At 37.6% G+C, this 27,109-nt stretch overlaps 1 protein-coding gene across 1 annotated transcript in view; it reads right to left on the bottom strand.

The window, feature by feature from the left end:
• Positions 1-27,109, bottom strand: part of SPAG17 (sperm associated antigen 17) — a 284,919-nt gene that overhangs the window by 86,304 nt on the left and 171,506 nt on the right. The window contains exons 2-4 of the mRNA XM_009879926.1: positions 18,880-19,020; positions 18,427-18,486; positions 2,593-2,724 (exon numbers count right to left, since the gene is read on the bottom strand). Coding sequence (XP_009878228.1) covers positions 2,593-2,724; positions 18,427-18,486; positions 18,880-19,020 — 333 coding nt within the window. The remainder of the gene's footprint in view (positions 1-2,592; positions 2,725-18,426; positions 18,487-18,879; positions 19,021-27,109) is intronic.

The raw sequence follows: 27,109 nt of genomic DNA, 5'->3' as shown, positions 1-27,109 counted from the left end.
TATTCTCTTTCAAATTTATTCCACTTTGGACATTTAAAATCAAAGACTTTGATAGTACTACTTTGAATTCTAAGCTGATGAACACATCAAAACAGATGACACAATCATCAGGCTACAAAGTTCACAATCAGCTTTATCTATTGCACCTGCATCATTTTATGTAATTAACTATCAAATAAGCAGAGACATTTCTGAAGTTTCCAAGACTCCCACAAAGAATACTAGTTGACCTTAATACCTCAGGAAGTAAAAGCTCTCCTTTCTAGGAATCTTTCCCTTTCCTCTCAATGTCACATTTCTCCTTCCCTACAAGGTGCAGCTTTTTGTGGAGTTTCTAATCTTCCATTAGCTTTACATTCTGTAATTTTGTTATTTTAAGCTTCACATTACAGAACTTTACTACCTCAAACAGTTTTCTAATTCAGAGACACTTCTCTTCTGCATATTAATTTAAATACATACACCTATCAATTTAAGACAAGCTTCTGCTCCTAATGAAATAATGGTTTATTTTTGTCTATTCTAAAAAAAAAAAAAGCCAACAGTTATGTCGGTTTTCTGGGAACTGATCTGCTAGTAAAATCCTGCTTTCAACCCCTGAGTTGTTGGCAATGGAACTTGTACTGTACAAGCTAGTTGGAAAGGACTAAAAATTTTATGGCAGACAATTTAGAGTTAGGATTCTAAATTAAAAGCCAGTTCTGCCCATTCTGTACTGCAGAGCATCCTTATGGCCAAGAGCCCTCCCAATTCCTGACTCTGTCTTTGTCCTTCACAACTGCTGCTCTCATGTTTGCCTGTCATGCTTTGGTACAGACATAATCCGGAGGAGATGACAACTTTCTCCAGATTGCTTGGCTAAAACAGAGAAGAAATTGTAAGTTCCAGAGATTCTTCAACCTTCAATACTGACTATTCTCCAATTCTGCAGGGAAATAAAATTATAGTTACAAAAATAATCTTGCCAAATCAAATCTAAGCAGTCTATTTTAACGTTGAAGTGCCTAACCTTTAAACTTAAAATTTTTGTTTTACGGTTTATTTATCAGCACTGACTGATATCTAAGAGAAAAGCCATTTTTGTTCCCTTCACTATAAAAATCTGCTCTATAGGTTCAGCCTCTCAATTTCTCTTCAGATTGAAAATGCTTTTTTTCCCCCCCCTCAGATTCTTCATATATTGCTGTGGTTTACATTATCATTTGCTGATCAGTTTTGCAATTGACTTCTATGAGAACAGGACACAACTTTAATTTATCTCCTAGCATTTAATGTTCTTGTGCTTGCCCACTATACTTCAACCACCAATTGCCACAAATATAATTATTGATAAAGAAATTTACAGATTTTTCAACTACACAAAATCCATGAAACCATTTTCTTCACACATCTCTCACATGCGGACTGCTTAGGTCTCATGTCATCACATTCTACATTATAGTTTTTGATCAATTAATAGGGTAAACTATTGCATCAGTTATATGACTTTATGATAATGGTCTTCAGTTGCATGAATGTTTGCTGGAAAAGGACTATCACAAAGACCAACTATTCAGTAAGTTGTTGAAATGTACTAGTGACAATTTTTTTTTATTTAAAAAATATAGATGTTAGAAAGCAATTAGAGATCTGATCTGACCATGATTCTGTGCAAGCTTGGTGAAATTCCTCCTATAACACATAAGCAATCCGATTGAGACAATCTTGGAGCTAGTAGTGACGATCTTGGAGAATATGTGGAAGTGAGTTTTGGGAACACTGGAAAGTGTGGTACCCAGTTCTGAAAAGCAGACTTCAAGATATGAACTATCTGGAGAGTGTTCAGAGGAGAGGAACAAACATAATCAAAAACTAGAAATCATGACATATATTTGGATCTGTTTAGTTAAATATGTAATGGATTTTTGCAGAATCGAGGGTAAGAACTGTTGTCCTCATACACAGTGAGAAGTGAAGCAGTAATGGGTTTAAATTAGAGCAGGGTTGATAAGGTTAGAAACCTTTTCCAAATGACTATATTGCAGAGATAGGTGATCAGTAATACTGATTGCCAAAGCACAGCAGTGGAAGGTTTTAAGAAAAGGTTCAACAAACATCTGCCAGGAATAGTTTATGCAAATTTTATCCTGCCTTAGTGCCAGAGGATGGAATAGATAACTTCTCCAACTTTTCTCCAGAGAGGTGATTCATGGTAATAACTTCATAGCGCTGCTCTGCATCTATCGTTGATACCTCTCAAGTAATAACTTCTCCTACCTTTACTTCAGCAGAGATATATTCAGCTGAAGACAGTTTCCAGCTCTATTTTCTATTGGTCCTAAGACCACCTAATACATTACTACTTTTCACTCTAGCAAAGAGTTATTGCACAGTATTATTTCCCCCCCCCGTCTTACCTGCATTTGAATAATTGAGAGCTTCTTCCCTGAAACCTAATTAACTTAAAAAGATAGATTTCTATTCACACTTCTCTACAATCACAGATCTAGGAAGTTAAGCATGAAAAGAAAACTGAATTTATGGAAACTGCACAAGAACAGAAGTGTCTTCATAAAGTTAGTTAAACATCCTCTCTAAGGTATGCTATAGTACCTTCTTTTCAGCTTCTCTTCTCTGAAGGTCCTTCTGTTTGAGACAAAGCAGTTGAAATTTCAACAGCTTTCCAGTTAGTGTTACAGGAATTTCTTCCCCCCTATGCAGAATAGCTTTGGCTACTTCAATCACCTGCAGAGGAAAAAAAAAACAAAACCCAAAATAACTATATACTTGTATAATTTTACGATTGCATTTGACACACATTTTGCATGCTTAAACGAGGAAGTGCTGTCTCACATTGTACAATGCATGGGTCAAACCAGCCACACTTTCAGAAAAACATCATCTCAGTAAGATGCATAGCTATTTGTTGGTTCCTAAGACCTCAAATGAAGATATATCTGCTATAGTATGAGATAAAACTAGAATGGAGAAAACTTCTAAGATTTATGTCAAGGTCAACAGACACACAGTTCTCACAGTGAAATGTATTTGTTTTAGGTTTTAAACAAAGCAGCAACATTAAGCAACTACTTATTATGAAGTAAAAAATTGAAAAGCATTTAACAGATAGCAAATCAAGGGGAATAGTTTGGAGTACTGTTTACAAAGTGACTAGTGTCTGAGGCACTAGCCCTGAATGAAAGATAAAAGTTTCTTGAAGGGAATTTGAGAGGGTCTGTCTTGGTGAAAATACACCCCCTCCCTGTGTAATTCTGATTCTGTTGGTATGCAGACTAATTGGGGTGAAATAAGGCTATTGAGTTTTCTTAGGGTGATGACAGCAGAGGGAACATACAGCTGCATTGTCCAGATGTGTGGCATTGACAGGCTGTTTTATGACTATGTTTTTTACAGCTTGTTTCCACTAAATTTCATACAACTCACTAACATCTGGGCCGTTTTCCTTGGAGCCTCATAACCACTTTATTTACTGCGAAAAAAATAAAATAACATAAAAATACCATAAAAAGTTGTTATATGTTTCTTTTCACTTGTGTTGTCTCTGTAATAAAGTTCACCTATATAGGAAGCGCTATTGAGGAATAATATAACCATAATATTTTCCTACTTTTGTTTTTAAGCAACCATCAGCTTTATTTATAACCATGGGCTGAATTAGGTGTTACTCAAATGTTCTGACATGTTTCTCTTTTCCCCTCTTGCAGCAATTACAGTTGGGCACATATGGTGTCAATTTTGCTTGCTAACATTCAGACAATGAAGGTGCACACTGCATCTCACTGAACTGTGTCTTGTCTAATGCAAACACCACCACTGGCTTTGAGCTTTCATAGCTTCTTGCCCAGCATAGAAATTTTGACTTCTCAAGTAATACCTAGGTAAGCAAATGTAACCACTAAAAATGCTTCTCTGAATAAAACAAAGCCAAAACAGAATCCAGACTACTATATGTTGAATTATTGTTTCATACAAATTAAAGCAAAATCCAGAAAAAGAAATCCCTTAAAATTCAGATTTTTTCTGAATCGCATACAGGGAGACAAAACAACCAAAATCTTTGCATTTAGAAATCCTCCCAAGGCAATCCTGCCCCTCAAACACTAAGAAACATGATGATCTCCTTAACATACACATGGTTAATACATCATGATTAAGATCAGTTCTGCTTTACATCTTTCGTATTCAGAGTAAGACTACTTACCTGTCACTATCTCAACAAGCCAACCGTAGAAGGCTTCTGGAAAGACTCCCTTCGACTTCAGAGTCACGGCAGAAAACCAAGTGTAAGTTAAGAACAGATTTAAAAACTCCCACAGAGTATAAGCACACAAATAACTGCTAGCTATTAAAAAAAAAAAAAATGTCACCCAGAGCTAGGTACACAAATCTGTGCTCTGAAAGAAAGAGACTTTGGTAAAAATATCACAGTAATAGCCCTTGGAGAGAAAATTCTCATATAGGTGGTTTTTTTTGCAGAAATGGTGTTAACAGCCTATGGAAAGGGATGCTTCGCAATTGCCTAATCTAGATGAGTCGCATATTTCTTCAAACACAATAGAGGGGAAACAGAGGGATCCTGGAAGGATTCCTGGCAAGTGTATATATAGTAACCCGGCTCGATGGCAGTTGCTGATTTATTGTTCATGGAAGAAGGAAGGAATGCTTAGACTCTTTTACAATCCATTCTTCCTGAGAAGTTCAAAGCGTTTTACCAGTCAAAAGCAACACATCATGATTATTCCTATTTTGTAGATAGAGAATACAGAAATGAAGAGACTTGTCCAAGGTCTATAGTGAGCTGGACAACTCTGAGTGGCTGGGAAGGACAAATTTTCTTACATGAGGTGAGAAGTATAAACCAAAGTATTTAACAGGAGTACACTCCATGACTGTGGAAAGAGGTCAGACAAATAAGACAAAGATAAAATGAGCACACTACATTCGGCAATATAAAGAAAGCAAATAGTTTTCATACAGCAATGTAAAATCTTCTTTATGCACAAACAAACAAAAAACCAATCCTTCCTCACTTCAGAACATAGATCAATCCATGCACAGTAGATAAATTAAATCTATTATATTTACACATTTACTTCATCTGTAGCCCTGTGAATTATGCAGGCACCTGGCATAAACAGTTAAGAATCCACAGAGCCTCAACTGAGAAAAAAAAAGCTGAAGACAAAGACTTGGTAGGAGTACAGAAGGAATTTTTTGGGATACTATGAAGTGGATTCATTTAGGATTGGCTATATTTCATCCTGCCAGTGATGACCTTTTTCTTATGTGAGAAACCATGGAAACTTGGATGGACAAACTTCGTTAGGTATGGCCTCTTTTCCTTTAAAGGAAGAGGAAACTTAGCATTCCTCACACAGCAGGGGTCACATTTGTGAAGTGTGGAAAGGCTTCAGTGACAAAATATTTGATCTCATATGGTGGCAGTATGAACCATGCAGAGATTTAGCTGCCTGGTGCAAAGGGCATGTATTTCAAGCCATTCAAACACTGCACGAGTGCTTGTCAGTGACGCTACACTATTGGCAGATGCCAGTGCCATTGAGATAGGAGATGCATCTTAAAAGTTAGGGAAACATTTAAAGCCAGAGTCTTTATGGTACCTTTCTCTGAAAGGCCTCCTTTTCAATATACAGAACCATTGCGGCTGCTAAGTCATAATCAGAAAAGCTTTCAAAGTCATAAATTGCATTATCAGCTTTCACAGCTTTATCACTGCTTGGAAGCAGTAGCATCACTTGCTGTGAACAGCTGTCAGCCCATTTCATAGTGTAGTTCTCTCATATGCAGGGTGAGCTTTCTAAACCCGTTTTCCCTCTTGCTCTTGAAACTGTAAGAAATCCAGGCCATCGCATATACCTCAGACTCGCATAACACTTTCTAAAAGAAACATAATGTTTTGTAGAAGAATTCCGAAGTAATTCAAGTCCCTTAGTAGCTGACACAGTTCTAGTCAATTTGAAGCATGAGAGTCATCACTCAAGAGGTTATATGGATGACACGTACCAACCAAGTTATTATTTACTGTTCAAATGTATTTTCCTAAGCAAGCTAATAAAACTGGAGGGGTATGTGTGTGTGTGTGTGTGATCTTCACTTATTACTATCTGCCATCAGTACCATGATGCCCTCACAAGCAGCTTTCAAGACAGACTAGAGAACAAAAGCTACACGTGTCATACTGAGAAATTCCTTGTGTCCAAAGAAGACTTCTTTACACATACTATTTCTGAATCTACTGATGTCATTTCATTGACTACAGCATACTACAATCAATCATTTGGAAAGAATACTAGGAAGGTGCTGGGCTAACTGAAACAACTTATTTCAGATCACACCTGCAGTATGTTAAAAGTCAATTTAGTCTCTACTATCAGACCATGCACCTAATTTCATTTTTCCTTTGAGAGCCTCTTCCCAACTACGATGTCAAAACATCACTTGCTTAATCGTTACCCTTCATGGGTGAATTAATGACTCACAATTCAAACTGAGTTTAAGGACTCACGTAAATCAGTAAATCAATTGCATATCTGAACAGAGTTTCATATAGAACTTATGTATCCACAAGGTAGACTGTAAAACTTAAGCTAAGCCAATTAATCGTCTTCATTAATCAATGAAGGCTCTACCAACACGTATTCCAGAGAATTAAAAAATTTTAAAGGGGATTTGATGACTCCTTCTGCCCCTCAGATTCCTTTTCAAACAAACCTACTAAAATAACAATAGGACACTCTCACTAGTGAGCAATACTGAGCAAATATGAATGCTGTTCATGTACCAAATATCTGCCTTTCTGTTGTGAGAACGTTTCTCGAAGCAGCAGCAATGGCTCCTTGTGCTCTAGAAAAACATGTTGTCACTCATATGAGTGAGTCTTGTTGCCAAATCAGCTTGATCTGGTTAGCAGAAACCTAGTTAGAAACATCCATTGTAAGGAGGTCTGGTCTTTACACCTCTCTCTACAGAAAACGTGCAACCTGAGGGCATACCTTAACAGGTTTAATCTCAGCAATGCAGAATGAGAACTTTCTAAACCGTGTACAGTGTATGTGTCTTTGTGTTACAAGTACTTAAATAATGTTTTAAGGGAAATACAAACAGGTGAATAACCTAATTTAAGTAAAAATGACAAAATACATTACATAAAAATTAGGATGACTTTTCACCTCAATTTTCCCAAGCACAAATACAGACTCAGCGGGGAATGGCTGGAGAGCAGCCCTGAGGAGAAGGACCTGGGTGTGCTGATTGACAAGAAGCTCAACATGAGCCAGCAATGTGCGATCGCAGCCCAGAAGGCCAACCGTATCCTGGGCTGCATCAAAAGACGTGTGGCCAGCAGGTCAAAGGAGGTGATTCCGCCCCTCTACTCCACTCTCATGAGACCCCACCTGGAGTACTTCATCCAGCTCTGGAGTCCCTGGCATAAGAAGGACATGGACCTGTTGGAGTGTGTCCAGAGGAGGGCCACGAGGATGATCCGAGGGCTGGAGCACCTCTCCTATGAGGAAAGGCTGAGAGAGTTGGGGCTGTTCAGCCTGGAGAAGAGAAGGCTCCGGGGAGATCTTATTGTGGCCTTCCAGTACCTAAAGGGGGCCTACAGGAGAGCTGGGGAAGGACTTTTTACTAGAGCATGTAGTGATAGGACGAGGGGGAATGGCTTTAAACTGGAAGAGGGCAGGTTTAGATTAAACATTAGGAAGAATTTTTTCACTTTGAGGGTGGTAAGGCACTGGAACAGGTTGCCCGGGGAAGCTGTGGATGCCCCATCCCTGGAGGTGTTCAAGGCCAGGCTGGATGGGGCTTTGAGCAACCTGGTCTAGCGGGAGGTGCCCCTGCCCATGGCAGGGGGGTTGGAACTCGATGATCTTTCAAGGTCCCTTCCAATCTAAACCATTCCATGATTCTAGGATTTTCCTAAAGAACTCATACAAGAGCTCTCACCATCTACGACATATACCTCCTATGGCTTCTTGACCACCTAACTGCTACCAAAACAAACTGTTTTAAAGGAAGAAAAAAAGAATACAAACATCCAGTGATCCCAAAGACCAGTTATTATCACTGCTATCTCAGTAAGGAGGAGATTTATGCATAGGGAAGGTTTTCTTACGTGACCCTTCAGGTACTGGTTTCCTTTTAACACTCTGACTGGGGACACACAGTTGAAATAGCATTTAAGTGATTCCTGAAGAACTCGTACAGAACTCAGACCCTCTTAAAAAGAGAGGACAGGCCAGTCCACTGTTATCTGTGCTCAAAAGAGATATATTGCTATGATCAAATCTTGAAATGTTTACATTTCAGTCGTATGAATCTGCCCAGCAAGTCATTCCATTGTGAAGTAGCATATTTTATGCTTCTGAGAATTAAATAGTCTCCAGTAATTCCAGCCAACTGGATCTACACAATGAACATTACAAAGCTAAGTGATTTAATCACACTTTTCCAACATTTCATCTGGCTAGGAAAAGAACCCAGAGGCTGAACAAAAATATTTAAGAAGTAAAGTTGTCTCATCAACCCTTGTGCTGGCAGATCCCATCTAGCTACATCTTGCCAGAGTTTCCTAAGCTGCCTCAGAACTCGTGGGCAAGGAAGCCCCAATAGCCTTGTAGGCTTGGCACCACAAAAGTCCTAAGCAGGACCTTTCCACCTTGGTCTGGCTTTACAAAAGGGCTTTAGGCATTTTTTTCTTTTTCCTTTGGCAACAAAGGATTCTGGGATTAGCTGCTCTACTTGAGAAAAATGTCTTATACTCTGTTGTCCTTAACTAACTGATTAAAGTCACCTGAAATTTTTGAAGGCAACAAAACAGAACAGCATCTCCTTTGGCTACTCCAGAGGGTACCTCTACCAATTTAAGGATGACATTCTTACAGATATAATTGGTGTTTGCTCTAGTTACACAGAGATTTCAATAAAACCTGCACAGAAAAAGCAGGAAATTTTATACTAAGTTGTACACATGCAGGAAACCTTGTAATCCAGGAAGCAAACCCAAGGTCTCACCTCAACCTAAAGCAGGTTTTAAATAGATGGATTTCAAAAGGTATCAGGTTTTTCCTAGAACATAAATTGACAGCAATTTTTAGTTTGATGAATAGCCTCAGGCCAAATAATTACAGCTAACAGTAGTAAAATAAGATTACATTCATAGGACATTGCTTCTAGAATTCTAGAATTAGGATTATGAAGAAGAGATGCTATTCTGAAATGGAAAGAAAAGATGAACATGTTCAGTTGTCTCATGTAAATAATAGAACCCGACCTCTCAGACTTTAGGAAACAAAAAATTAGAAGACATAGATTGTTTTCCTGCAGGAGCTCAAGACTTTTCGCCCCAGTTTCAGCATTTAGAAATCCTGGTACTTCTTCACATGACATAAAAACCTTAGAAGAGTCTGTGGAAAGGGATACTGAACTGGAGATACTTTAGAAATTGATTACAAACAACTACAATTTCTAGCACTAACTGATTCATAGTAGTAACAGTTCAGTCTCATGGAATAAATAAATCCCAAATGGAAGGCATATAATTTGATAACTCAGAGGACTACACAGGCCACTATTGACCATGCAGTGCCATCAGATGCTCTGACAATGGCAAAGGCTGATGCAAAGACATGGTGGTACATCTTTACTCCGGGTAATATTCTTTCTAGGTGGCATGGGTTTCCTATATTTGAAATAAAAATCCCTTTGCTGTTATGTGAGGCTTAGAACTATTTACCTGTTCACACACACACGTCTCTAATGTTACTAGGATGACCTAGGTCGTTAAGACATCCATACTGGACTGGCATATAGAACACAGAACTCGGTGAGATCTTCACTGTTCTGGAAAGGCAGATGAACCCATGTCAATGCATTTTCTTTTGTCAGGACATTTTCTTTTGTTTCCATTTGGCCAAGTTATAAGAAGGCATTTGACAATGATATTTTAATGATATTCTATTCTCTTGGATATTGGTGCTAGCAAGGCAATTGTCTGTCCAAGCAATTCAACAAGCCTGAAGAAGTCCACCAGTGAAAGGCATTATGAAGTAAGAATCAAGGTGAGCAGGACAGGTAGAAGCCTGTGTGGCTCTTTTTCAGTGAGTTCTAGTAAAAACTTCAACATGTAGGAAATACTGGAACACCTTAACATCATCTAGGAGGAATGTGGATAACCTCAGTATGCAGTACATCTGAAGATGCCAAATATTTGTGGCCTGGAGTGTGACAGTGCCTGTTTGGAATAGTTTGGTGCAGCCATAAATTGTCCCTATTCAGTTGGCAGCAGAGCAAACATAATTTTGCTTGTAAGGGTCTCCTGTGAGATAAAGAGAGGGGTAAATCTAACCTCAGTTGATATGTGGACACTGGTAGTCTTCCATAAGGCTTATTCATACTGATATTCACAAATTGCTGAGGACCAATGGGAGTTGTGAAACTTGCTAAACCTAAGCTAACAATTTTTTTCTTTAACATCCTTTTAAGTAAACTGACCTAAACACTTGGACCCAGGAGGCAGAGTAGTTAAACTCTCCTCAGAAGACAAGACAATAAATATCTCACGTAAATGTACCACCTCATGCAGTGGGATCATTTACAAAACACTATATTCCGTACCACAGTGTACCTGGTAGGAGCTTGGTAACACATACAACAGAGCTAAAAATAGATGGGTTGATAGTGCCCACAGCAGAATTTAAAGTCCCTTATCCTTCCCTGTAGCCAGTAACTCCCTAAAAGGCATTTTCATTTAACAACAATTCCCAAATGTTTCTTGAGCATTAATCCTCTGCATATCCATACAGTGTAAGGGCCAAGCCCTTTGCAATAAAATTCTCTTAACTAACTTGCATCCACATAATAACACTTGACAAAGGCTGACTAGAGAACTTTTCCATTTTATTACAACATTTAAGACCGCAGTATTTGTTTTGCTCTGAACTAGAATGAAAAATAAAATTAAAGCTTTCTATCCTTCTCATCATTCAGCATGGCTGCCAAAGTTGTTTTTACTGTTAAACCCTCTCATCAAAACAATGACAGCAGACAAGTTTTGGCTCCTGAACTGTTCCATTTTACAAAAGTTTTAAAACTAATTTTGTTCTACAGTGGAATGAAAACAAAATCTTTCTAACTTCTATTACATAATAGAATTTTACTGACATACATTTTTAGACTGAGAAGGCTTGGTTTTAATATGACTATCTCTACTTTTGAGAACGCCTACTCTTGAAGACAACCTTTCTGATGGTGTTTTGCCAAAATCTGTATGCTTCCACAAAAATATGTCACATTTATTTATATGTTTCCACAAGAAACCAAAAGGCTTCCTTAAAAATACTCCTGACTAGCATTATTTCTGAAACTTTTTTCTTCAGTGATGCATAGCCTGGCTATTAACAAGTCTTTGATCTCCTCCAGATGCCAAACAACTCACAACAGCTTGTAGGTTTTGGGTGAAAATATTCCTTACCATAAGCACTAAGTCTGTGACATTAAGAGTTTTGGTTTTGCATCAAACTAAACCCAAAACTTTTGATTTTTCTACGCTAGGAATTTACTATAACATCCTTAACACAAAATAAATACATACTCCTTTTCCCTAGTGCTGCCCTCCTTTTTTTCCTTCTGAAGGTATTTTTAGAGACAATGATAAGAGTCTAAAAAAGGGATGAAGATATTGTTAGAGACAGTGATGAGAGAGTCTAAAAAAGGGACATAAGACAATAGAAAGGTATAAGATAATAGAAAGGTACAAGGTATTTAAGACCTACTGAAGAGAGGATGTAAAAGTTATTTAGAAATAGAATAGCTATTCTTAACTGGATTCTTGAATGAAATTCACATGACTGGGGTGAGTAATAGAAGGCAGTTTTGAAAAATTATGCACATGCACACACATTTTTAAATATATATTTGAAATATATATGGTATAACTATATGATATAGTATCTCATAATCACATATATAATACAATACAATATATACATATATGTATAAAATTTCATAACACAGGAAGAGCACCTATCCCAGGAACTACATGCTCAGTTCCAATCTAAAGCAGACCTTCTCTCTACATCATGACGTGACCAGCACTTCAAACAGTCTTACCAGCAGCAACCCTCACTTCATGAGTCTACATTCTACACACTTCTAGCAAAGCACTAATTCACAGAAATGCTTATAAACTGTTTTAAATCCACTGCTTCCTGGCTGAATTAATTAATTCTTTTTCCACTGCAGCTTGTTCATTGTTATGTTTTACTATCCTACAGAAGTTCTTAGTATCTTGGGTTATGTATTTTGTGTTGGAAGTGACAGGAGAGGAATCTATTTCAATTACACCTAGAAAACCCAAGGATCCTTCTGTTTCTGCTACGGTCTATTGCCTATTAAGGCAAGAAGTACTGTGAACATTACAGTTTCCCAAGGATTCTGACAGCACAATCTCAGTGAAAAAAAACAAACCAAAGACAAAAAGCCCAGGTACCACGTAAATAATTTTAAAACAATGACAGATTCTATTTCTAACAAATAACCTTTTGGTCCTCAAAATCAGCTTTACAAAGCATGAAATAATTAAGATGTATATGCAAGCACTCAACTGAACTGGATTTTAATGGCAGAACTGTGCATATTATGCTTGGCAATAGAAAGATTTAATTTGCAGGTCTCTTTGGTTTGTTTGTTGAAACTGCACAACTAGGTTGACATCTCAGTATGCCTGGTGATATGGGTTGGCTGTTATGTATATCGATTCAGACAGTAAAACTGGCACTTCTGCTTTTCTGAGTCCAGAATTTTGAAGTATCAGAGTTGATACTACTTCCCTGTTAGCAAGGAAGGAAAATAAAGAGAGGTTTTGTATGAGAACCACTTGCCATGCAGATCTGGAAGCAAGTCAACAGAAGAATCAAAGAGGTCCTGTGTTCAGCCAGTGATGACAAGAAGTAGAACAATTTGTAATCAAAATTCTATATTCTCTTCTGTTTAAATATTAATAGTTCCAGTATGTAATATGCAAGCTAATGCTTGCTTGCTTGTCACATGCAAGAATCAAACAGAGATAATTCATTGCAATCAGATGGGTAACAAGATCCTGGATAGTCTGATTTAAGAGTCCTCATTATTTCAGATTAAGGAAGAAAAGCAAGAAAAATAAGAGAAAGACAACATATGCCAGCAGAGATAAAGACAATAACAAATATCTTTTTAAAAAAACTGTACCTGGAAAAAAGTATCATTAACATGGCATTGGTCTGGTATTAAATGGAAACAGGAGAGCAGTCAATAAAGATGCAGGAAAGCAGGGCTACTCAGTGATTATTCTGCTCTATATGCAGAAAAACAACAGATAGTATGGTTGTATCACTTCATTAATAAGAAGTTATTTCCAACTGTATCAATAGTAAGTTGCAAAAGGGCAGCTTCTAAAGCTAGGCATACCAAAAACCAGTAGACCTGAACAACGTAATCAAAGAAGTATTAAAAACAGGTAGCTGAAGAGCTCTTTAGATGATGAATATTGACTTTAACCAACTCTTAGAGAACAAGGGCAGTTTTACAGTAAATAAAAGAAAGGTGATGTCACACCAATGCTTAAAAAAGGAAAACTAGAATAACATATGTATTTTAAGTACTGGCAATGTAATGCCAATCATTGCAGAATAACAAAAGAGCTGATATTATTTCCTTAATGTCCGAACAGAGGATTCTATGAACAACAAATAAAAAGAGGGTAAAATAATTATTACAAATTCAATTTTGTTCTTTTTGGGGAAAAAAAAGATAAGAAAAGAAAAAAAGACGGTGGCCTTTTCACAAAGAGAATAGCTTTCTCTGGTAAGATTGGTTGAAACAGATAATATGGTATAGTGAAAAGCAGAATACCCTATGTATTCTTTGACTATTGATTTAGAAAGCAGTGACAAAGACTGAAACTCATTAACTGACAGATCTAAAAATGCAATTACAAACAAGGAGTCATCACCAAACAGATGAGTTTCTTGTGGGGTCTGAAGCATCCAACATACTGAGACTACTCTATTTAGAAGTTTGTCAGTGATCTGGGAGAAGACACAAAGTCTCCAATTATAAGAGCTCCAAAAGACACAGTAATCATGAGAGATATAAAGAATGTAGTGGAAAACTCATTCATACAAATAAATTTGGTTAATGTAGTTAGCATAGAGCAAGAAAGCAATACAATTTGATTTTGTAAAATTACAAGACGCATACTTCAGAAGAAAGAAACTGGGCCGAATTTACAGGATGGAAAACCTGTAAAGTGGTAACTTTGGGAAGGTCTCACTGGTCAAGGATGAACCAATCAATCCAAAATTAGCTCTCAGTGCAAGGCAGCAGCCAAGATAACATGCAATCTTCAGATTTGTATACATTGAGCTATCAAATAGGAGTACATGCATTATGTTATGCTTTTATTTGATAGGCATATAACAAAAAGACTTAGTCAATTTGGTGTCCACAATTAAATAAAAATAGTGAACTCTAAATGTTTGTTAGAGAAGATTCAAAGAAATTATTAAAGAATGGGAAAAAAACATAAAGAATTTATTACATATAGCTAAATAAAGAGAAAAATTAAGGGAAAATTTGAACACTCAGTTTCTACACAGCGAAGATTAATTGCAAGGCTTTATTTAATTTAGTAAATATGGCTGCAAGCCATATATTGAAACATACATTTACACTGAAACTAAAAGTAACTTTCATCAGGAAAGGTCCTCCCCAGAAACAAAGTTGTAGCAGATTCTCAATTGTTCTCATCATTTAGAAAAAATATCCAATCTTGATTTTAAAAATTTCAACACATAGATTATTTTGGAAAAACAAAACAAAACAAAAAGAGTGACCTGTGCTACAGGTCACAATAGTGTCTTCTGTCAATCAAATCTATCAACTAATTTCACAGAAAGCAAAACAAACTGGTGAGAGCAACACTGGTAAGAAATCCAACTCTTGGGTTAGTGTTCAGAAATTTTCTTGTCAGTAGCCTTTCTCACCAAAAAAGAAGAATGAAAACAATTCAGTGATCTTATATTGAGCATATATATATTTATCTCTGTAGCATTCACTATGGTCTCTTGGGAAACCAGATCACATTTACACTTGAAAAACAAGTCTGAAATTTTCACACCTGGGCAGAAAATTTAGTTCTCGGAGAAGTGACATAACTCCCATTTAAATCCTCTTTTAAGCCAGAACAGCGTAAACTGTAACAATGCAAGCCTAAAATAATAGGCATTGACCAAGCCCTTCCCAGCCTAGACTGAGAACACAGAAAGCATTGGGTCAGTTTACTAGAGATGAAGGAAGAAGGAAAACTCTTCAAAGCTGTGTCTTGCAGGGGAAGGGAAGACGAAGAGGAGAAAAAAGGCATCTTTAAAGACAGGGTGCAGGAAAAAAAAAAATAATAATAAAATCACTTGCAGGAAACTTTCAATTACACCAAACACTTCTACTACATTTGAGGTCCAAAGCCCAGATAGTCCATTTATCTCTTCCTTTCCAATATGAATGCCTTCCCCAGTCACCTCCTCCTCCCACCCCCTGGCAAGTTATGGGATTTGCTGCCATCACAGACTTCACTCCACTTGTGTAATGGCTTCTTCCCCTGGGTTGTGCCTATCTTTTCTTCTTAAAGTATGCTTCCACTCATCCACAGCATACTATACAAGCCTAGCAGAAGATGAATTTACTCCTTAGGTTTGGTTTTGTTTGTTTGGGTTTTTTTGTGTGTATATATATTTATATATATTTATAATTCTGCCATGTGTAGGCGCTTTTCTAACTTGTATTCACCTATACCTGTCCTCAAGGAATCATAAGTCTAGTAAGGATTTCCAGTATAGGAGAAACCAGTAGAGTTAGTTAGCAATCTACTCAGTGATTAACAGCTGGGAAATACTTATTCACAACTGATTTATTCTGCTCCAGTCTCACAGAATTCCAGGGTGAGAATGGGCCATGATTTGGATTTGACACCTGACTTTTTTATATTTTTCAGTTTGACAACTATAGGTAGAAGCCTTGCTGTGAGAAACCAGAATTAATCTATTAATTCTTGACAGGTAATGGAATAAAGATTAATATTTTCCATTACAATTAAGCCTTTTTGGTTACACAGAATGGCTTGTCCTGGAGTCAGAGTAGTGTGGAAGGACTTCAATTTTGTTGGCTTCACAAGCACAAGGACACATTTTGAAGGCCCTGTTCTAGGATCCACATCCAAACAAAACTCCTCTCTGCCACTTGTGCCTTCTTCATCTTTCCATGACCCTTTAACCCAAGCATCTCAGCTTATCTGAGAGAACCACAAAATGGTTCCACATCTCTCTCCCTCTCATGGCCACGTCCCTTATTCAACTGTCCATTTTCAGGAGCACCATCTATCTGCTTCCAGTCTTCTCACATGAAAGGGCCACAAGAGGCTCCATCTTCTTTCACAATCTTTTCTCACCGTGGTACTACTCCCCAGGTCCAGCTTGTTCCCTTATGAGTATGGGACAAGATTCCTTCTCAAAACTTCCTGGGTAACACAAAAGCAACTTTCTTGACCCTGTCCCAGTGAGTCCAACAAAACTGGAAAGCAACTCTTACAAGGAAAAAAACATAAATCCTTCCAACCACACAAGCCCCTTGAACTCAATCTCACCAGAATTTTCAATTTAAAAAAATAATTTAGAATAGACAACCATAATTATTTTAATATGATATGTAATTAGTTTACAACATACCAAGAGCAGTTTGTTAAAGTTTCTTGACTTGTAGGCACTGCAGACTGCTGCACTGAGATAATTACTAAAACCCCCTGCATTCCAGTAGACACAATATGCAAGATCAATGACATGGGTAATAATGTTTCTATTAATACCACTAATAACCACATTACTATGCACATCATTAGTCCTAAATTCTCACACATGTACACGTCATATGTTCAAAGACCATTAAATGTCACGAATCTCATTTACAGTCTCCCTAGAAACAAATATGTGCTTTTGGAAGTGCCAGTGTGTTGAATCCTACCACAGAGAAAAGAACTGTATGCAGTGAAGACAGAAATGCTCCTCTCAGAAGAACATTTCACAACCCTGTGTTCTGTGCTACCCTCGTACTTGTTTATCCTTACTGCAGTGAAAGCTTTGAATGCACAATCTAGTTGCACATTGACTTTAAGTGAACGCTCAGGAGCAAATTCTGCCCAGAGAGGCAGGATCTTAATGCTTGTGGCAACATGATCAATCTTTTAATTTGCTACAGCCAGAACGGAAACTGAGTCCAAGCAAAAGGTCAGAACAGGCATTTTATATTCTCTGTTAAAGGAGGGGAGGAAAAAAATGTCTTTGAGGAGTAAAGTAAGTAGCTAATGAGACACAGCACTGACAGCTGGAATTTAATAAGTATCCACTTCACAAGGAAAATTGCTCTTAGTAATTAAATACAGCTATCATACAAAGCTTCTGCTTAGAGCTAGACTTCAAAATCCTTCTGTCAGTAGAACTGAAGAGGTTTTACACACCAGGTAATATAAGGGTGAGTTTGCCTGGGAGACTAGTCCTAAACGAAGTGGGTTAATTGCATAAATTTCACAGCCATGTCAGTGGTAAATAATTCCAAAGGGACTTGTTCAGATAGTAGTCTGGCATTACTGAAAAACAGACTGCAACTAAAAAGACCTGTTATAAAGTCCACCAAAACCTGAGACACATAAAAAGTTTATTAGTCATTGCAGAACTAAAATGCAAACAAGATCTTTTCAGAAGGATCCAAAATTCTTTATGCTCCAGGTCTGTAGGGCCATAAAACTCTACCTGAGAAAATTTTAAACAATCTTCTAATTAATCACAGGATTTTATAACCTTTCACAAGCTGTAAGTAAAACATTAACAAGGTAGGAGGAAGTACTCTTTGTACTAAGCATGATTCCTAACCCCACTGACATACCCCACTAGACGAACCAGGGTAGAATTTAACATCAAACTGAGGTTATAATGGATACACACAGAAACAGTGCTTCATTTATGGGACTGTATTCCCATAAATGAAGGTATAAGTCTCTAAATTACTGGAAGCATCTGAGAGAGCAGTGTCTAATGGCTTTTCTGTAATTTGTGATACACCATCAAAACGTGACCACATAACATATCCTTAATATAATAAAATTAACATTCCTACAGACATCTCGATCCTCACTTGATTAGCAGTCCAACAGAACACTGTTGGTACCACAAAAATAAAGCAGTTTAAGCGTCTAGATGGTTGAATTTTTACCAGCTACATCCAATAGATTTGCATTTATTCAGGTATGCATAACATAGTCACACAGCTGTATTTACTTCAGTGTGAAAAAGCACTGACTCTGCAATATATGTTTTAACCTACCTCATAGTACATAGGCACGTCCTTAACCTTTTTTCCCTTTTGATTCCCAGATTCTCTGATCTGCAAGGAAATAAAACATTCTACTGTGAGAAGATTTTAAGTTTACACAAATTATTTAACTTGTTACACCCTTTTGCAAGCACTACACTCACGCTCCGCAACAGTGAGAAATCATCTTATGGTACGCCTGTACCTTAGGGAGGGAGCTTTTGCGATCAGCACCTTGAAGAAAAGTCTGTAACAAAATCTCACTATTTACAGGGAGCAGACCGGCTTATACAGTAAGCTTTTATTTTTCCGTTTTTAACTCCTATGAATTAGTGTAATTTCTAAAACTTCCACAGTGTCATTCAACTGAATATGAAATTTATAGTTAAGACAGACCAAAGAAGTCAGTATCTCAAGTGAGATCTAGGGTTTGGTTTGTTAATAGAAGTTCCTTTCTTGGAATACCTGGCTGAAAATGTCTTCACGCGTTACCACGCTGAAGAGCTTCCGCTGTGGCATCCGCACAGCAAGAGACAGGGCCTTGGTGTGGATTTCATCCTCAATTTCGGTCCCAACAACAAAAGCAATGCTAGGCTTCCAGTCATCCTACTTTCCAAAATAAAACATTTAAGGTATTAAAAGTCAAGGAAACAAAAGTGCTTCTGTGCAGTTTCAAGGAGTAATCCTGTAGAGATGGTTACCCTCTTTAAGACATACCAAACATCACTGTATGTATTCACAGTGAAATAAACTGTATACAACCCAGGAAAGCACACACTACTTTGTCCCAATTCTTTCTGCCATCAGATGGCAGCATTATGCTATGGAAAACACAAATGCCTCCTAACAACCTCTACAAACCTCCCCATAGGCAAACGCTGCATTAGCATCACACAACGATAAAGTAACTTTTAAATGACATCTGCAGATTTAATAGTTGAGTAAGCAAACAAGAAGCACATTTTGAATATATGTATTATTGTGATTATTTGCTGTAGAAAAAAAACAACAAAACCAAAACAAATTTCACTTCCCTCATCCTGAGAATTAGATAATGCCCAGATACTGTTTTCCGAAAATTGTAGCATTATTTGCATATTGTATGAAGGTGTATTTATGCATACCATGGTTCTTACACGGTTTCACTGAGTATTCTGAACTAAGAAAAAATATTTATCAATGGCAAGTTATATTTCACTACAGTATTGACAAATGAAAAACACTAGCAGTTTTCAAACATTTGCAGTAAAATACACATATTTTTATGGAAAAAAATCTGATTTCAGCAGAAACGCAGAACAAGAGAAGAATGGAACACATTATTTAGTGACATACATTCCCAAAAGCTTCAAAATTACATCATTTAAATAACTTTTACTGGTTATTCTTATTTCCATTTCTTCTGCTTTAACCTACTGGAATGCCTTTCACAAAGCCAGTGGCTACCTCCAGCACACTAACATCTCACTCCAGAGTATTCTCTATCAGCATCAGTGGTGCCTGAACCATAAGCACTTCCAATGGTTGTGCTGTACGCTCTTCAGGAATCACCAAATTACTTTTTCTCATTGCACATCTGCTTGTGTAAACTGCAAGGATATCAATAAAGGTGCATAAAGGTAAATATGGAAAGAGTTTCATTAAGATTAAGGTAGTCCCAAGACACTGTCACACTATCAGGACCAGGCTAAGCAGAATCACATACCAGTCCAGTGTGGATCATAGCAAGGAAAGATTTTGAAGACAAATTTAAAAGAGTGGTAACTTCAGTGTTTTGATGGAAATATTTTCATATGTGTATATTACATACAAAGTCCTTGTGGAAAAGAGGAACACAATCTGAGTTGATGGTCAAGTGAGAGAAAGGGCTGTTCCAAAAAAAAGGTTAGATGTAAATGGTAAAAGGAGAAGTTTCTTTTTCCAGTTTTACTGTACCCTTCTTCATTTGTTCCTCCTCTTAGCTGAAAAAAAAAAAAAAAAGCCTACCAAAATGTTTGTAATTTGAGTGCTGATGACTTGGGATGGGAGAAAGCAACAGTTGACATAAGTTTCAAACTAGTAAATGCTTGCATGAAGGGAAATAGTTTGTTATACCCTTAAGGTAGCAAAGCATAACACCACACAAACATGGCACGATGTGATTATACATACATGCCCCATTTCTTTAACCACAGAATATTCAGAGAAACAACAAAGATGGAAAGATCACCTGTGTCACTAAGCGTAGCCTTCTGAAACTGCAAGTAGCTACAGAGCAGATACCTAATCCAAAAGGGTGCCTACAGTTCCACACCTCATAAACTTCCTTGATGTTTTATAGCAGCACGAAATAAACCTTAGGTTTTTAAAATTACAAAATGCAGGAGAGTGCAAGCATATCACTGATGCTCTAGCAGCATGCAAACATGATGGAATTTATGAAAGGAGTGTCCAGCTGACCTGGGGCAGCAGACACTGCTCAATGGAGAAGCAGTGGCAGCAATGGCCTCTGTAGGGACTGCACCAAGCACATTGCATTTCTTTTTCCCCTTTCTAGTTGGGGGGAGGACATATACCTGCGTGCAAATGCATAATTTTCCAGCTTTTCAGAACTGAGATTGAAAAGCTCTCATGTGGCAGTACTCTGGTGTTCCCAGGGCTTGCCAGCAGAGATGGAGCCTTTAGAACAACCGTCCACCTGTGATATGAGCTAATGGAGCAACCGATATCACTACAGTGTCCACTTTGGTGAGGACCACCAAAAGAGGGGAATGAGGCCCAGTAAGCCTCACAGACAGCTCAAGAACAGCAAAACTTGGGAATGTCAGTTTCTACTCTAGGTGCTAGGGGAAGAATGGTCCAGCAGCAATAGTGCCTGCTCCCACAATTTCTGCAGTTCTTCACATATGCAAAGAAATCTCCATTGGAGAGTCCTAAAACCTCTACCTTATGCCTTCTTCAGTTCCTTTGCAAAACATGCTGGTGTCTTGGTGACCACAAATTAAACCTGCTTAGCACTGAAAAACATCATCCTGCAACAATGATGTCTGTGAAACCTATCCTCCTTGTAGTCCTGTCTCTTCTTGATCTTTCCACCCCTTAGCCACAACTGTCCTCAGCTCATCTCTCCTTCCATTTCCACTCTCTGATCTTCACCTGAGTTCGGCCATGTCTCCTAATGCTTCCCACATCAGTTACTTGCTCCCCTAGCTCTCATCCTCAGTCACCTTGTCCAGCTACTCCCTAGTTGCATTATCTGATCCCACTTCCAGCTTTCTCCATCCTGGTTCCTTCTCCAAATCCTTATTCTCTAAGCCCCTCTAATGCTTCCCAGGTACTTTCAGTTATGTTTGAGCAATGAGACTCTACTTCATGACACTTATGCATTCCTTGGAAAGGCACTATAAGCAACAGAGAAAGAATTTTTGAGAATATTTATAGCATAGGCAAAACACTGCCTAATATGTTAAAAATAAAACACATGGAATCAGCTTCTACAAGATAACTGGTAGTGAAAATTATAATCCCACCTAACTTAATTCTACATTCTACAAACTTGATAAAATGTCTTCTGCGTAAAAATTTAAACATTATTAAGAGATAGCTCATAGCTCCCTAGCTGCAAAATGAAGAAAAAAATATTCCTTTTGCAAACAAAGGTGCAATACCTGGGAGTTGGAGCTAGATAAATACCAGAAATAGCTACACACACTTTAACAGGGAATAATGATCCAGAATTCCCAGAGTCATTAATAGCATGTCATCTATTTCTAGACTGATCAATTTTCAGGCCCTTGAAGATCATTTTTCAGAAAAGCTGAACATTGAGAACAGCAACTGAAGTCAATAAGGACAGCAAATGTGCAGCGTTAGAATATAGTTTTAGGTGTTTAATTGACTGTGCTCTTTTCTGACCTTAAAAATCTATTATTTTTGCAATATTGCCCTTATATTATCAATACCGTAACAGTATCCTTAATGTTCAAGGCACTGGAAGGATAGAGAAGAAACAGACCCTGCTTCTACAGCTCACCACCTAAAATCACAACATAAAAATGAGTAGGAAAAGTAGTAAAATGTATATGGTTACTTTAAAAATATTTTCTCCCTCAATATACAACTGCTCCTCTACTTAGTTTAATTCTTTCAAATGTTATTGTAGAAGTGAGACCTGAGAAAGGATCTGAAAGACGACAGATTAGTGACCCTAAGGCTACCTCAAATGAGGTTCCCAGCTTAAAGAACAGGATAGAGAAAACCATAAAAATAACTACTGGAAAGACATGGAAACAGTCTAGGGAGGCTGCCACTGAGAGTAAAACACAAGCACTATGTACTGTGAAAAAAAGATGACCAAAATGCAGGGAGTAAATAGCCCACAGAATCAACAATGCTGATTCAAACATGAATGAAAAAAGAAAAAATAAAAATTGAAGCTGGAAATGTGGCATTGGTAACTGAATACTCCTTAAACAATCTGAAACGAGTTCCAATTAAGGGGAGGCCAGACCATTCTCACTGGAAAACATCCAGTGACAATCATTGCCACAAAGGACACTGTCCCCCCCTATTTTAAAACTCTTGGCCACGTCAAGAGTTGAAACACATCAAAGTCTCTCAATGTTAGAATAATCATCTATGTAGGAAGCTTGTACGTCCCCCAATCCTAGCAAGATCCAACTAACTCCACAGCTAGCAGTTTTCCAAAATCCTTGTTTTCAGAAAACACAGAAGGTGTCTCACCTTCTCCAGATTTTGTTCTCAAGCCTCCCTTGTGTCCCTCTGTAATGTGATTTTTTCCAACTGTTAAAAACCAGTACACACAGCCTACACATTTTATTTGTCACAGTAGTATTGGAATAGCATAGGTATGTTAAAAAAAATAAATCTAACTTTAATTCCCATTGAAGAAAAAAGCAGATGCAGCTCACAAAATTTTGTTTCCTTTTTAAATACATGTTGGTTTCTCTGCTTCATTTCCTAGACATGATAGCACAGCTGTTCTTGAGAATACATTTGAACAAGTCAGGTACACTTTTTATTTTTGCAGTACCAGTTTCTCTTTGGCCAGGAAAAGCCTTAAGCAGCCATCTCACCCCACCCCCATTTCCAGGCAATCTGAGTATCTGTCATTTTGCATCATCACTTATTCTTGTGGTATTTAATGGGGGGCTTTGAGAGGGTTGTTTTCTGTTTCGTTGGTTGGTTTTCGGTGTTGGTTTTTTTTTTTTTTTTTTTTCCTTAGGGCTGCAACTAGGAGATTCATTTAATTACAGCACAATTTCAAATTTAACTGTAATGGCTGAATAGAAACATTTCTCAAACGTTTTCAACTTAAACTCCAAACATTTGAGCATCAAACAGCAAGAGCTCTTTAATCTCCTGAATTTTAAGTAATGCCTCAGAAATAATGAGATTTATAGTGATTTATGAACACTTAGAACAATATTACCTCTAGCACTCTTTGCTTTCGACAACGAGGGCGCTTGTAAATCAGTAAATACAGCTGGTATTCCTGGGAAATGTTGCTCATCAGCAATTTCGTAGCCCTAGCACAGACACTGTGTAGGGCATCACTCCTAAGAAATCTTTAAGTCCACTTTCATTATCTGCTGATTGACACACACACATATTACTAATGGATTCTGATTTTAAGAGCCTGAGCTTTTGCTGTATAATCTGGGCAGGTTAGAGAGTTTCAAAGCTCAATTAAATGTTAATTCCTCTCTGAAGAGGATGCAGTATATATAGTAATCAAAAGTGGAGTCATCCTATTCAGAACATTTTTAATGGTTGTACAAGGTTTAATTTTAGGGCCTGAAAATGGAACTGAAATGACAGTAAAATGAGAGAAACCATACAGATAGAAAGCCACAGCAGAACGTAGCTTCCACTTGCTATGCTTAGTTATACTAGCCAATAAGAACACCTAATACATGACAATACATTTCAATTAAGGGCTATAATTGCCCAGAATTCACCTTTCACCTGGCAAATATCACCCTTTAACTACTTAAAGCATGCAAAGTTTAAAACTAAGAATCTTAATTTATATTTTGTAATTTAATACTGCAGTGAACCCGATCAAAATATCTTGATAAATATCTGAAAGCAAATGGAACTTGCAGCTCCATGTTCTTCTGTGTAGCACATTAAAAACAAAAAAGATGTATATAAACTATAACGTGAGGCTTTGCAACATCCATATTTCCTCTGTACATGTTTTTAAGTTGTCTGTTTGCCAGTTTTCACAGTGCGTTTAGTAAAAGCAATTATTTGGTTAGTAAATACCATTTAAATCATATTTTAGTTAGCCTACCCGCCCATAAAATCTTAACACCACTGGTAAAATGACTCCTTTTCATAGATCAGACTAATAAAATATTTTAAGTCATAAACACACATTAAAATGTGAAATTTCATTGCTCAGTCTATCTGGTACAATTTAAGACCAGTTCTAGTAAATTCCCTTTGATTCCACTAAAGGGAAAGAATATTCTCTAAGTTGACACAAGTCAAAGATTTAAAAACTCTTTATACACAAACTACAAGGAGAGAAATTTACCTAATTGCTAGGAGCTCCTGTCATCTACCAAATAATTTCAGAATCATATGGCATATCACATATAATATTGAGGACGAGTAAGAAGTAATTTTGTGCACTGTGTCTTGTGACACCTACAATTAAAGTTGCTCAACACACTCTTTTACAGGCTGTTTTCGGTTCCCGACCTTTATACAATCGAGTTTAAATCTTGTATGCTATAACATTACTGGGGTTGGGGGGAGAATAGTGTGGTTAGATTATTTGCAGAATGAGATTTCATTTTTAAAACTCATGTTTATCCTTTTATAAGAAACCCTATGTGATTAGGTAATTAAGATATTCAATTCCCTCTGTGTTCAAGAGGAAGGAACTAAATTTGGCAGCACAGCCATAGTTGTGTCAAAGATGTGCTTTTACAGAGCACATTTATTTACATTAACTATACCCACATTTGGCCATACTTGATGAATCTTGATTCACACATGCTCAGAAGACATTTGTTGGCCTTTGACAGTTTTGCACTGAGTACACTCCTACCCATGACTATAAGAGCTAAATAAGAATTTTCCTGCAACAAGAAATTTCAGCAGCTGCCCAGCACCACATAAGCCCAAGTTCAAGCTGACCGCAGCAGGGAGACAGTTTTTCCCATGTTCCCAAGGCTCTGCCTGCTAACAGCAAGACAGAGAAAGCTTAACTGGAACAGAAAACAGTTGGACAATACCAGAATTAAGGAACCAAGGAATCTTAATTCAGCCCCCATGGGTATAGGCATTACAATAATCTTTAATTAGGTGATCACATTTTTTTTTTTTTTACATAATTATTGACCCATTCAGTGAACATATTCAACATTTCTTTCCATCTGCCTCAATGTGTGGTCCTGAATAATCCTAATTCTGGCATTTCCTAAATTTTGAGCATTTTATTTCCTACCTTTTAAAATACTTCAATATAATGGTTTGCAAATTACAAATTACAATTTATTACAAATGTAATAAATTACATGTAGAAGTAGCAGAGAAAACAAAGCACCTTTTTCAGTGAATTCACTGGACAATATCCACAACCACAGTAAACAGCACCATAAAAAAAAAAAAAAAAATCACTAATTGGCACCTCGCTAGTAAGCGCAGGAGAGAGGTCAGAAACTGAGTAGGTGATGGAGATTGAACATCCACCCCCTTCTCATGCTTCAGGGAGGTTCCCCTAGACTAGGGGTGAGATTCACAACCAAGAAAGGGCTCAAGTGCCTTTGAATTCTACTGAAAAATCTATGTTCTGCAGCAAAATGGGAAACAGCTGCCTCAGCTGAGCAGCTACTTCAAAAAGTGATTTTGTTTGGCTAAACTTGTACTATATGGGTACTGCCAAATAAAAATAAAAGCAAGCATTTAACACATTTTTGGGCATCTGGGGCATTTTCTGGAAAACTGATTAACCAGCTTAAAAGCCTCTTCCTGAATTCAAAAGTCCTCATGCTTAGCCAGAGCTGCTGGCATGTTAAAAAAAAAAAAAAGCCCAGAACACAGCAACAACAACAAAAATCACCCTCGTTTTTTTTTAACAGGGCACAACAGGAACCCACCAAACAAGGAAGCCATGAAAGTCATTTGTCTCACTTGCAGAAGCAGCTCTAGATAAACACATGCTAGATAAATATTATTGTTTGCTAAACTACTACCCTATTTTGAAACCAAAATTCTCTCTTGCAAGTCAAGATTTATTAGAATTACATTGCTTACACAGAACCTGGAAACCTAAATATGCCTTTAGATCCTCACACCCGTTAAAAAAAAAAAAAAAAAAAAAAAAAAAAAGAAGGAAAAGAGTGCCTTTTAGCTGCACACACTCCAGCAGGAAAATTACAGCCTCGCATTTTCAACGCTACAGTTAATGCTGTGTCAGCACCTCCATCAAACCTCGTTGTTCAGCAGTTTATAAAAAGTTCACTCCGAGCCAAAACTTGGCACCCAGAGCCCCAGAAAGAAAAGTGCCGAGGAGGAAAAGCAAGAAACCCGCTGGGCCGCTGCTCAGGGGACGGGGAGGGTGGCAACGGAGGGGCAGCTCCCCCCCACGTCGGGACGATCCGCGGCCCTCCCCGGGGCCACCCTGGGGACACGGCGCAGCCCCCCAAGCGGCGACACTGCCACAACCAGGCCGGAAGAG

The sequence above is a fragment of the Charadrius vociferus genome, unplaced genomic scaffold, assembly GCF_000708025.1.
Source record: "Charadrius vociferus isolate BGI_N301 unplaced genomic scaffold, ASM70802v2 scaffold162, whole genome shotgun sequence".
Lineage (NCBI taxonomy): Eukaryota > Metazoa > Chordata > Aves > Charadriiformes > Charadriidae > Charadrius > Charadrius vociferus.
The sequence above is the reverse complement of the archived record's forward strand: the minus strand, read 5'-3'. Positions and strand labels throughout refer to the sequence as shown.